At 43.2% G+C, this 13,137-nt stretch overlaps 1 protein-coding gene across 2 annotated transcripts in view; it reads left to right on the top strand.

The window, feature by feature from the left end:
* The first annotated feature begins 1,789 nt into the window (after positions 1-1,789).
* Positions 1,790-13,137, top strand: part of LOC110524942 (E3 ubiquitin-protein ligase rnf213-alpha) — an 84,769-nt gene continuing 73,421 nt past the window's right edge. The window contains exons 1-5 of one of the 2 annotated variants that reach the window (XM_036976679.1): positions 1,790-2,040; positions 9,609-10,178; positions 10,332-10,481; positions 10,668-10,933; positions 11,071-11,092. In XM_036976679.1, coding sequence (XP_036832574.1) covers positions 9,789-10,178; positions 10,332-10,481; positions 10,668-10,933; positions 11,071-11,092 — 828 coding nt within the window. In that variant the 5' untranslated portion in view covers positions 1,790-2,040; positions 9,609-9,788. The remainder of the gene's footprint in view (positions 2,041-9,608; positions 10,179-10,331; positions 10,482-10,667; positions 10,934-11,070; positions 11,093-13,137) is intronic. The other variant, XM_036976680.1, reaches the window with a different exon arrangement.

Here is a 13,137-nt window from a genome sequence, read left to right as displayed (position 1 = left end):
ATCATATTTGTCTTGGTAAAATATATTTTTATAACAACAGGAAGTTAATATTCATCACCAAAGCGCATTTTCACCCACTCTGTACAGTCAATGGACTAAAAATCTACAACCTGTTAGCACCCTGTAAATCATTAATAGAAATAGGCAACTTTTGCTTCATCATCTCATTTCAATTTTTTTTTTTTTTTCCAACACAAGACATAATACCCTGATTTGGATCGTCTCAATGTGCACTGACTTGGCTCCCCTAGCTTGGAATGGTTGAAAAACGGAAACCTTGGGCAACTAAATCTAGCGCACCTTTGGCATCTTACTGGATGATGGATTGATGCGAACTCCTTTCTGTGCCTGTTCGAGCCCATCATAATGCAAGCCCTTGTCAATATTGATTAATTGGTGAGTATGCCTACCCTTTATTGATAGGTATAGTCAATTAGTATGTGTGTGTGGCGTCACGGTACACATTTGTAGGCTACATTTGTAACGGTATATACGCCAGAGGAGGCTGGTGAGAGGACCTATAGGACGGGCTCATTGTAATGGCTGGAATGGAATTAATGGTACGGTATCAAACACATCAAACACTTTTGTGACCAGATGAAAAACATATTTCCTAGATTTGCTTTATCTTGGCCAGGTCGCAATTGTAAATGAGAACTTGTTCTCAACTTGCCTACCTGGTTAAATAAAGGTGAAAAAAAGAAAAGAAAACATTGCTAAAAATGCGATTGAGACAGAAATCAATTCCATTTCATTTTCCTTTTATTTATAGGTTATATGTTATATGTATGACATCATTTTGTATTGACAAACTTTTAAGAAATGAAAAGTACATTAAATCAAGTGGCCACATCTCTGTACATTTGTATGGAGTCTTGGCAAAAACACAGATTCTGACAGCACAGCAGATCATTCACAACAAATAGTCAACTTTTGCTTAAAACCTCTACAGGATCGGTGGGTCCCCAGTAGGACGGTTGAGCTAACGTAGGCTAATGTGATTAGCATGAGGTGAGTAAACAAGAACATTTCCCAGGACATAGGCACATCTGATATTGTCAGAACGCTTAAATTCTTGTTAATCTAACTACACTGTCCAATTTACAGTAGCTACTACAGTGAAATAATACCATGCTATGGTTTGAGGAGAGAGCACAGTTATTAACTTGAACATGTATTAGTGAACCAATTAGGCACATTTTATCCTCAAAAGGTTTTACAGCTGCATCATCGAGAGCGTGGTGCATCACTGCACGGTATGGCAACTGCGCGACCTCCGCCCGCAAGGCAGTACAGAGGGTAGGTAGTGCGTATGCAAGGCAGTACAGAGGGTAGGTAGTGCGTATGCAAGGCAGTACAGAGGGTAGTGCGAACGGCTCAGTCCCTCTGGAACGCTGCTACTCTCTGTTATTATCTATGCATAGTCACTTTAATAACTCTACCTAAATGTACATAATTACCTCGACACCAGTGCCCCTGGTACCCCCTGTATATAGCCCCGCTATTGTTATTTACTACTACTCTTTAATAATTTGTTATTCTTATCTCTTACTTTGTTTTCTGGGTATTTTCTTAGCTGCATTGTTGGTTAAGGGCTTGTAAGTAAGCATTTCACTGTAAGGCCTACACAAGTTTTATTCGGGCGTATGTGACAAATAACATTTAATTTAATTTGAAGAATATGCATATCCTTGCTTCGGGTCCTGAACTACAGGTAGTTAGATGTGTGTATATAATTTTAGGCGAAACTTTGAAAAAAAGGGGCGGATCCTTACGAGGTTTTAATCTCATTTCGAAAGTAAAACCATTTTCCAACATATGACAATAACGCCCTGAGTCGCTTCATCTCATTTCTAAAGTTAAATGATTTTCTTTCCAACAGGACCCAAGAGGCGGAGGACACACTCTTTTCCTTAGTAAGTGGTTCCTTCCATTTAGGCTACGGAGCAAAGATGTGCTACGTCAGTGGAGGAGAGAACGTCGAGTGACACACAGTTTGATTTCATTTTAGCTGCCGGTGACAGGCGCGACTCGCAGGAGGTACGTGTGTTAATGAATTTGATCAAGCTATGTAGCCAATTTATTGCTTCTTGATGAATAAATACGACATTTGCTGTGTTTTGTTACTAGCCACCTAGTAATTTTCTGATGTTGGTTTCAGCTAGCCAGCTAGATATGTTCCTGATCTCCCAACTAGATACCAAGCCATTTCAGGCAATCAATCAAGTTAGAGTAGTTTGTCTTAATTATTTTAGTGCTGGCAAGGTTGCTAGACTTTAAATTGCTTTAATTAACGGGTAATGATACTATATACCAATGTGGCGGCTAAAATCCGAAGGCAGTTAGCCTAGTAGTTAGAGCGTTGGGCCAGTAACCAAAAGGTTGCTAGATCGAATCCCGGAGCTGACAAGGTACAAATCTGTCGTTCTGCTCCTGAACAGGCAGTTAATCCACTGTTCGTCGTCATTGTAAATAAGAATTGGTTCTTAACTGACTTGCCTAGTTAAATACATTTATCAAGTCCCCCCCAAAAAAAGATAAATCCGATTTATATAGGCTACATTTGTAAAAGTGGAAGCTATTAAAACAATGTTTTTGTGAAATAGGCCTATGCGTCAGTGTTATTTTTACCATTTGATATTCACTCTTCCGTCCTTAACTTTGTCAACACCACCAACATGAAAAATTGGAATGTGAAACTGAAAGTTGTAGGGCATTAATTGTTGGCACCTAGTTGATCATTCACAGCAAATTAAGTGCTTATAGAAGATCTACACCACACTTGAATTTCTTAACATTTTATTGTTACAATGTGGGATTAACATTTTATTGTTACAACGTGGGATTAACATTTTATTGTTACAACATGGGATTAACATTTTATTGTTACAATGTGGGATTAACATTTTATTGTTACAACGTGGGATTAACATTTTATTGTTACAACATGGGGTTAACATTTTATTGTTACAACGTGGGATTAACATTTAATTGTTACAACATGGGATTAACATTTTATTGTTACAATGTGGGATTAACATTTTATTGTTACAGCGTGGGATTAACATTTTATTGTTACAATGTGGGATTAACATTTTATTGTTACAACGTGGGATTAACATTTTATTGTTACAATGTGGGATTAACATTTTATTGTTACAACGTGGGATTAACATTTTATTGTTACAATGTGGGATTAACATTTTATTGTTACAACGTGGGATTAACATTTTATTGTTACAATGTGGGATTAACATTTTATTGTTACAATGTGGGATTAACATTTTATTGTTACAACGTGGGATTAACATTTTATTGTTACAATGTGGGATTAACATTTTATTGTTACAACGTGGGATTAACATTTTATTGTTACAACATGGGATTAACATTTTATTGTTACAACGTGGGATTAACATTTTATTGTTACAATGTGGGATTAACATTTTATTGTTACAATGTGGGATTAACATTTTATTGTTACAATGTGGGATTAACATTTTATTGTTACAACGTGGGATTAACATTTTATTGTTACAATGTGGGATTAACATTTTATTGTTACAACGTGGGATTAACATTTTATTGTTACAACGTGGGATTAACATTTTATTGTTACAACGTGGGATTAACATTTAATTGTTACAACGTGGGATTAACATTTGTTAAATTGTCATTTTTTTGTTGTAAATGATCTCTACAAAAATAAAGTGGAAGAAAAATATAAACCTTTTTAAAGATGAATGAAAAATAAACCACTAATATACTTTGAATTAGATTAAGTATTCACCCCACTGAGTTACCCCACATGTTAGAAAGACCTTTGGCCGCGGATACAGGTGTGTGTCTTCTTGGCTAAATCTCAGATATTTGCACACCTGTATTGTGCACTATTTTCCCATTTTATTCTTTTCAAAATGATTCCTGCTCTGTTTGGGATCATGGCTAGACAGCCATTTTCTGATCTTGCCATATATTCTCGAGCAGATTTATGTCGAAACTGTTTCTTGGTAAGCGACTGGGTAGACTGTTTCAAGTTATCTAGAAGGGTGAGTGGCTGTAATTGTGTACTGTTTTGGCAGAGTGAAAGTACAAACGCTTCCCACATTCGAACACACGCACAAAAGACACACACACACACATCAAAGTTGGTTCTTGTTCTCAGTCACATTTGGTAATGAGTTACAGTGCTATAATAACCATTGCTTCCCTTTCAGGCAGTTCACAACACAGCTATGGGGGGAGTCGCGTCCTCGCTAACTCATCTGAATAACCTTTCAATCACGTCTGACCATCTGAGGCCAATGAGACTGTGCCCCATGAGAGGCCCCGCCCTCTCAAGAATCAGGGTGCAGCCTCGACAGAGTTAGGACTACATTTGAAGTCTGAAGTTTACATACACTTAGGTTGGAGTCATTAAAACTCGCTTTTCAACCACTCCACACATTTCTTGTTAACAAACTATAGTTTTGGCAAGTCGGTTAGGACAATTTTTCCAACAATTGTTTACAGACAGATTATTTCACTTAGAATTCACTGTATCACAATTCCAGTGGGTCAGAATTTTACATACACTAAGTTGACTGTGCCTTTAAACCGCTTGGAAAATTCCAGAAAATTATGTCATGGCTTTAGAAGCTTCTGATAGGCTAATTGACATCATTTGAGCCAATTGGAGGAGTACCTGTGGATGTATTTCAAGGCCTACCTTCAAACTCAGTGCTTCTTTGCTTGACATCATAGGAAAGTCAAACGCCAAGACTTCAGAAAATAAATTGTAGATCTCCACAAGTCTGGTTCCTCCTTGGGAGCAATTTCCAAATGCCTGATGATACCACATTCATCTGTACAAACAGTAGTACGCAAGTATAAACACCATGGGACCACGCAGCTGCCATACCGCTCAGGAAGGAGACAGGTTCTGTCTCCACAGTAAAACGAGTCCTATATCGACATAACCTGAAAGGCTGATCAGCAAGGAAGAAGCCACTGCTCCAAAACCACCATAAAAAAGCCAGACTACGGTTTGCAACTGCACATCGGGACAAAGATCATACCTTTTGGAAAAATATCCTCTGGTCTGATGAAACAAAAATAGAACTGTTTGGCCATAATGACCACCATTATGTTTGGAGGAAAAAGGGGGAGGCTTGCAAGCCGAAGAACACCATCCCAACCGTGAAGCATGGGGGTGGCAGCATCATGTTGTGGGGGTGCTTTGCTGCAGGAGGGACTGGTGCACTTCACAAAATAGATGGCATCATGAGGTCGGAAAAATGATGTGCATATATTGAAGCAACATCTCAAGACATCAGTCAGGAAGTTAAAGCTTGGTCGCAAATGGGTCTTTCAAATGGACAATGACCCCAAGCATACTTCCAAAGTTGTGGCAAAATAGCTTAAGGACAACCAAGTCAAGGTATTGGAGTGGCCATCACAAAGCCCTGATCTCAATCCAGTAGAACATTTGTGGGCAGAACTGAAAAAGCATGTGCGAGCAAGGAGGCCTACAAACCTGACTGTTACACCAGCTCTGTCAGGAGGAATGGGCCGAAAGTCGCCCAACTTATTGTGGGAAGCTTGTGGAAGGCTACTCAAAACGTTTAATCCAGGGAATTTTTACAAGGATTAAATGTCAGGAATTGTGAAACTGAGTTTAAATGTATGTAAACTTCCAACTTCAACTGTATATGGTCAGACTACATGGAGTTAGTAGCCTCCGATCTTCGTGACAACGAGTCAGCTGATGTTTCTGCTACCCTCTGCAGCATGAGGGATCCGTGTTCGGAGGATGACGAGGTGGATTCTCAGACATCGTTTCTGCTACCCTCTGCAGCATGAGCGATCCGCGTTCGGAGGATGACGAGGTGGATTCTCAGACATCGTTTCTGCTACCCTCTGCAGCATGAGCGATCCGCGTTCGGAGGACAACGAGGTGGATTCTCAGACATTGTTTCTGCTACCCTCTGCAGCATGAGCGATCCGCGTTCGGAGGACGACGAGGTGGATTCTCAGACATTGTTTCTGCTACACTCTGCAGCATGAGCGATCCGCGTTCGGAGGACGACGAGGTGGATTCTCAGACATTGTTTCTGCTACCCTCTGCAGCATGAGCGATCCGCGTTCGGAGGACGACGAGGTGGATTCTCAGACATTGATGTGGAGGAGAATGATTTGGCTCCAGGGCAGTCAAAAGCCCCCCAGCTATGGAGGTTGCAGGGGACACCCAGGGGGATAACGTGTTCTTCATTGGACGGTGTCGCAGAGCGGCCGGTCATGTGGCCCGATCCCCTCCCGCAACAGAGGGCGACCAGGTTCTGTGGGATATTCCTGTGCCTACCTTAGTCAGGCACCGCTGGCTCTTCCCAGACATTGACGACGAGCTAAAGGCAAGCCGTGATGAGCCTCATAGGTCCTTTGCGTCCGTCTGCAGTTCATCTTGTGGAGCCCCAAGAGACTAAGAGGCACACAGGTCTGTGCCTGCCTGACCTACGCCGCAGATGCAGCCCCAGTCTACTTGGAACAAGCATGATTTTGGGGCCACCTGGCACCTAGCTCGGGTAACCTAGCTCAGGGGGTGTTGACACAGGGTCGAGACACCTGTTCTGCCCTCCACAAAAGTTTACTGTGAAAACAGTGCATCACCATTGACTGTAGCCCCTCTTTTACCCCTAGTTCCACAGGGTTCAAGCAGTCTTGTTTTTTTCCCCAGTATTAAAGTAATACAATTAGTTCACCTCCATATTCAGACACGTTGTGTTAAGAGTGGTGGAGGTAAATAAACATTTTCAAAAGGGCAACTCACTCTCTGTCCATAAAGGGGACACCCCTCCCGAAACAAATGTGTCTTTGCTGGGTGGTCGTCGCCGATTCTGGACGTGACGTGCACTCACACTAGTCCCTATAAGGTGTCTAGTTCGGCGGGTTATGGTCTCCGTAGGCGATTGATTGGTGGTAGCGGCGCCTAGGGAAACCAGCGGTGTTGATTGGTGGTAGCGGCGCCTAGGGAAACCAGCGGTGTTGATTGGTGGTAGCGGCGCCTAGGGAAACCAGCGGTGTTGATTGGTGGTAGCGGCGCCTAGGGAAACCAGCGGTGTTGATTGGTGGTAGCGGCGCCTAGGGAAACCAGCGGTGTTGATTGGTGGTAGCGGCGCCTAGGGAAACAAGCAGTGTTGATTGGTGGTAGGGGCGCCTAGGGAAACAAGCAGTGTTGAAAACACCTGTGCTATTATTTCACGCACAGTTTAAATGATGAACTGATTCTACAGAGGATGTCTGTATTTAAAAGCCATCTGTCCTGTTTCCAGCCAGGTTACAGCGTTTTTGTTGGGTATGATAATCCCCATGGTAACGTTTTTTTCCTCCTCTCCTGCGTTGGGTTCTAAGCCAGGTGCCTGGACACGACGCATCTAACCACCATCTAACCACCATCTAACCACCATCTAACCACCTAAACGGAGTGCTTCAGGTTTCACCTTCTTACCTACAGGCCCGGTCTCTGTGGTGAGACCCTCTGCTTCGGCGCAGGGGGCTCCCATGGGCAGGACTTTACCTGGAGATATGATAAAGTCATACCACCCATCCAGTGTGGGGTGTAGTAGATCGATACGGGGATGTGGAGAGCTTACTCTATATATAATGCCTGATGGTGTTCTCTCACTCAAACGACAAAGAGGGACTCTGTTCTCTCCCTCTTAATGTGGTACTTGTGGTGAATGCCACAAACTTTACTCAGTTCCTCCTCTGGGGTTGATTCAGCACTGGGTAGGCACCCTAACCTAACCTGAAGTTCTTTGGTTCTTGTGTCTCCCTAATAGCCCAGGAAACCATGGCTTTGCGGATATCATTCGCCTGGTTTGCGAAGATCCGTGGCTACCCCCCCCCCCCCCCCCCCCACTGCGCGGGGATGTATTGTCTCGAGCACACAGGGAGAGTTGGGTTCTACTGTGGACATTTTAATGCTCTACAGGAACTGTTAGGACAGGGTCTTTCATTCTCCACTTTGAAAGTGTTTTTGCTTTACTGCCCCTGGTTTTAGCTTCGGCTAAGCACATTGGGTTTCCCCATGCAAGAGCCGTGCACTCTTCTGTACTCAGTTCACCCCTGGCGAGTCTAGGTGACATTGCGTCCTAATGCAGACTGTGTGCTGAAGTCCTACAGGTATTTTAGCCTTCCATCTATTCCCATTCTGGCCCCTCTGTTGTGTCGGAGGCACTAGTGTGACCAGCTTTTTGTCTGTTTTGCTAGTCCAACCTGTGGTTGAGCGCTTTACAAGCGAACTCTCTTCCACAGGATTATGGCGGCTATCTTCTTGGCATGTAACTGCGAGAGGCAGGGGTTACCTAGTGGTACACACCGTGGTGGGTGTCTTTTACGGGATTGAGGGCTAGTGATGGCTGTGTGGCAGCCAGTTGGACATCGGCCCAGACGTTTGAGGTTTTATCGCTTGGATGTCACAGTTCTCTCTGTGGCTTGAAGTGTTCTTACTGCAGGGACAGTAGAGCGTCACTAGGCAGCGTGCAGATCACCACATTTTATGCGGATCAGAGTGATCCACACATGTTGTCTGCTGTGGGCCGTTCTCAATTGCTATTCGCTGGTGTCAGCTTGTGGGGGTGATTGTAGCTGTGTTGTACTAAGTCAACTGACTGAAAGGGGACTTAAAGTTATGAATATAACTAATGTTCCCTGAAGGAAGGGAATGAGGTAAAACAAAGTAGAAGAACTTGGTCTTGGTAGGAGGAGCATCTGCTCTGTTCTATCCATTTCCTCTTGTTTGGATTGGTTGCCATTTTTTTAGGGGAGGAGTGAAGTGGGCGGGGAATTTGTGTGAGGTAAGAAAAGTCAATGGGAAGAGAAGAAAAAGGGCATTAAAAGGGTTTAAGTAATAGTCAAAGACCATAGAGTAGAATTTGTGTATTAAAACCTGGTTTGGATGGGATTCCCGAGTGGCGCAGCGGTCTAAGGCACAGCATCAGTGCTTGAGGCGTCACTACATACCCGGGTTTGATCCCATCCTGTGTCACAGCCGGCTGTGATCGGGAGACCCATGAGGCGGTCCACAATTGGCCCAGTGTTGTCCGGGTTAGGGGAGCATTTGGGATTTCCTGGGCCGGGCGCCTGCAAGTTAACTTCGGTCGCCACCTGTACGGTGTTTCCTCCGACACATTGGTGCGATTGGCTTCCGGGTTAAGCGAGAAGTGTGTCAAGAAGCAGTGCTTGGCAGCATTGTGTCTTGGAGGACGCATGGCTCTCGCCTTCGCTTCTCCTGAATCCGTACGGGAGTTGCAGCAATGGGAGAAGACTGTAACTACCAATTGGATATCAGGAAATTGGGGAGGATTTATTATTTTTACGGTTTGGGGTAGGTTAGTAGTGTTCACTATGGTGGAGAGAGGTGTGTCCTTGAGGGAATGACGCTGCACCCCTTGATTTTTATCACCTTTTGAGGCGCAGTTTCTTTGTCCTTGTCAGGCGTGATTTAAACGTTCTTCAGACAACTAGCAAGGGTGCGACTCCCCCATAGTGTGTTGTACCTATTTCCTTTCCTTCAGTGAACAGTAGTTATATTCATAACTTTACATGTTGTGTTCTCTTATTTTCTTTAGCTCTATCAGATAAAAAAAAAAAGAGCCAGAGGACCAAAAGAGGAAACATGGGAAAGAAGTCTGCATCTTTGTTCTGATGAACCCTCGTAAACAGGATGAAACCGCTCAGCAACTTCATCACGTGTCTACCCTGCTTGATTAACTGATGAATTAGCCTGTACAGTCAGATCATCTTTAAACATGTCTGACAACATAAATCCACAAACATTGTCAGAGGCAGAGACACAGTTGACAGTGGAGCAAGGTGACAAGCACATTGGGCAGAGTAATCTTCTTCAATCACCTACGAAACAGACATTCAAGTCAGCTGCAAATGGCACTACTGCCGTTATACCAGACTCAGGGGACAAGTTCTCCAGCTCCTCTCATCAGTCCGTTTCAGAGAAAGGAACAAAGATCGCTGGTCAAAAGGCTAATACTAAAAAAACTAAAAGAAAGAAAAATATGGCAACCTTGGACAAGAATGCTGAAGACCAGATTGTGAACCAGAATAGGCCACCCGACCTAAAAGACCAGGACTCTGCGCAAACTACTGCTGTTGTTAAGGATGTCTGTTTTGGTTCTCAAAAGGTATCGTAGCTGTTTTGATTTTAAGAGGATTTTGTTTGATCAAGTATAAATATGTCATTTTCAGTTATATAGTGAGGGCCATCTGTGGCCGTTTTGGTTTCTTGTTGAGGTATTTGAGTGTTACGTTGTTTTTTTATTTACTTCACTGAACAGCCCGAGACCATAGGTTCCAGTGTCGACCCACCGGAAGTGGAGCCTATGGAGATTGAGCAGGCTACCGATGGGAAAGGAGATGCCTCCTTTTCACCAACAAGTCCAGATTTTAAGATGGAACCAAAGGACAACACAATAGTTGGATCTGAGGTATCGTAGCTACTTGACGTTTTTTTTTTTTTTTTTTAAAGAGGATTTTGCTGTTTGAACAATTTAAACTAATGGACCCAATACAATTTTTCATAGGTTATTGAGGGATGAATTTGGCCATTTCGTTTCATTTTGAGGGACAGTTATTAAGTGTTAAAAATGTTTTACTTTTACTTTAATGAACAGACAGAGAGCAAAGGTGCCAGTGTTGACCGACACGTGGAGCCTATGGAGGTTGAGCAGTCTGCCCATGGGAAAGAAGATGCCTCCCTTTCACCAACTAGTCCAGATTTTAAGAGGGAAAACACAAGTGATGCCTCCCTTTCACCAACTAGTCCAGATTTTAAGAGGGACAACACAAGTGATGCCTCCCTTTCACCAACTAGTCCAGATTTTAAGAGGGACAACACAAGTGATGCCTCTGAAACTGCGGCTGGACCGACGCCAGAACGGTATCCAACATTTTCTTCTAGTCAGAAGTCACTCAACACTCATACTTATTTTAAATTAACTTAACCAAGACAATTCCTGCTCACTTCATCTTAAAACAATATTAATCTGATTTTGTATTTCTTTGTTCCAATTTCAGCACAGCCATGGTTGGATCAGAGGTATCGTAGCTACTTGATTTTTAACCCTTTACACTGGTACCCATATGCGGGTTGAAAATGGCAGATTTGGGCACTGATAAGCACCTAAATTGGATCAAGAGTGGCTGCAGGGCCGTAACTAGGGTTTGAGTTTTAGTGCAGACCGTAAGGATGCTGTAGGTTCATTCACCTCAGTCGGTCTACAAAAAACACAGTCCATCTATTAGCTGTACAATTGTAATGTTACACACCTGAAATGGGGGAAATGTGAGAAATGATTCACCCTGACATGAAGCACCGGTAGCAAAACAAAAATGTAGGACACTTTTAGAACTGTAGTGGTTGTATTTTAATGTCGGCCTATAGGGAAGATAGGTCCTGTGGAGGTGTTCATATAGTAATGTCGGCCTATAGGGAAGATAGGTCCTGTGGAGATGTTCATATTGAAACATACAGTGGTTGCATTTTAATGTTGGCCTATAGGGAAGATGGGTCCTGTGGAGATGTTCATATAGAAACATACAGTGGTTGCATTTTAATGTCGGCCTATAGGGAAGATGGGTCCTGTGGAGATGTTCATATAGAAACATACAGTGGTTGCATTTTAATGTCGGCCTATAGGGAAGATGGGTCCTGTGGAGATGTTCATATAGAAACATACAGTGGTTGCATTTTAATGTCGGCCTATAGGGAAGATGGGTCCTGTGTAGGTGTTCATATTGAAACATATTTTTTTAAGTTCCTAACTTATTTGAAAAGTATAGTACAGGTTCAGTTAGGGTACCCCTGACCCCATGTTTGGGAACCACTGTACAAACCTCTTTCTGCTTGCTTCCTCCCTCTCTCTGTCTCCTCACCACTGAGCTCCACATCACCACTGTCTGTCTCTCCGTAGCAGAGCATGTGAGCGGAGTTGAGCAGTTGGAAATCCCTTCTCATCGCTCACCGAGCTCCGGAGCTCTGCCACAAACCGCTCAGTGCCTACAGGATCACAGGGGGAAAAAACTGCAGCTCCAAATTCGTTCCATTCATTTTCATCGCAATTTAACCAACACCCATCTTTTTTTTTTGTTACTACCTGGATCTACCAATTGGTTAATATTTATTGAAGCCAAACCATATGGATTTGATTGAAAAGTATTTGAATAATAATGGAAAGGTGAATGTAAGAAGCTAACATAATTTCAAATAGGCTACATGTTATATTAAACAGCATATACGGGGCATTCAGAAAGTATTCCGACCCTTTGACTTTTTCCACATTTTGTTACGTTACAGCCTTATTCTAAAATGAATAAAATAAAATAAAAAATACTTATCAATCTACACACCATACCTCATAATCTCAAAGCAAAAACTTTTTTTTTTTTTTTTTCTTTTTTTTTAACCCTTTACTCTGTACTTTGCTGAAACACATTTGGCAGCGATTACAGCCTTGAGTCTTCTTGGGTGTGACGCTGAAAGTTTGGTGTAACCGATGTGAAATGGCTAGCTAGTTATCGGTGGTGCGCGCTAATAGCGTTTCAATCGGTGACGTCACTTGCTCTGAGACCTGAAGTAGTTGTTCCCCTTGCTCTGCAAGGGCCGCGGCTTTTGTGGCGCGATGGGTAACGACGCTTCGAGGGTGTCTGTTGTCGATGTGTGCAGAGAGGGTCACTGGATCAAGCCCAGGTAGGGGCGAGGAGAGGGACAGAAGCTATACTGTTACATTGGCACACCTCTTTAAGTTCTGTCAGGTTGGATGGGGAGCGTCGCTGCAGAGATGTTCGAGCGGGTTCAAGTCCGGGCTCTGGCTGGGCCACTCAAGGACATTCAGAAACTTGTGCATCCATCCTCCCAGTCTCTGCTGCTGAAAAACACCCCCACCGCATGATGCTGCTGCCACCACCATCTTTCACCGTAGGGATGGTACCAGGTTTCCTCCAGATGTGACGCTTGGCATTCAGGCCAAAGAGTTCGATCTTTGTTTCATCAGACCAGACAATCTTGTTTTTCATGGTCAGAGTACTTTATTTCCATTTGGCAAATTTCAAGCAGGCTGCCGTGCTTTTTACTGAGTGTCTTCC

The sequence above is a fragment of the Oncorhynchus mykiss genome, chromosome 5 (genome assembly GCF_013265735.2).
Source record: "Oncorhynchus mykiss isolate Arlee chromosome 5, USDA_OmykA_1.1, whole genome shotgun sequence".
NCBI lineage: Eukaryota > Metazoa > Chordata > Actinopteri > Salmoniformes > Salmonidae > Oncorhynchus > Oncorhynchus mykiss.
This window is presented reverse-complemented; position numbering and strand designations above follow the sequence as displayed.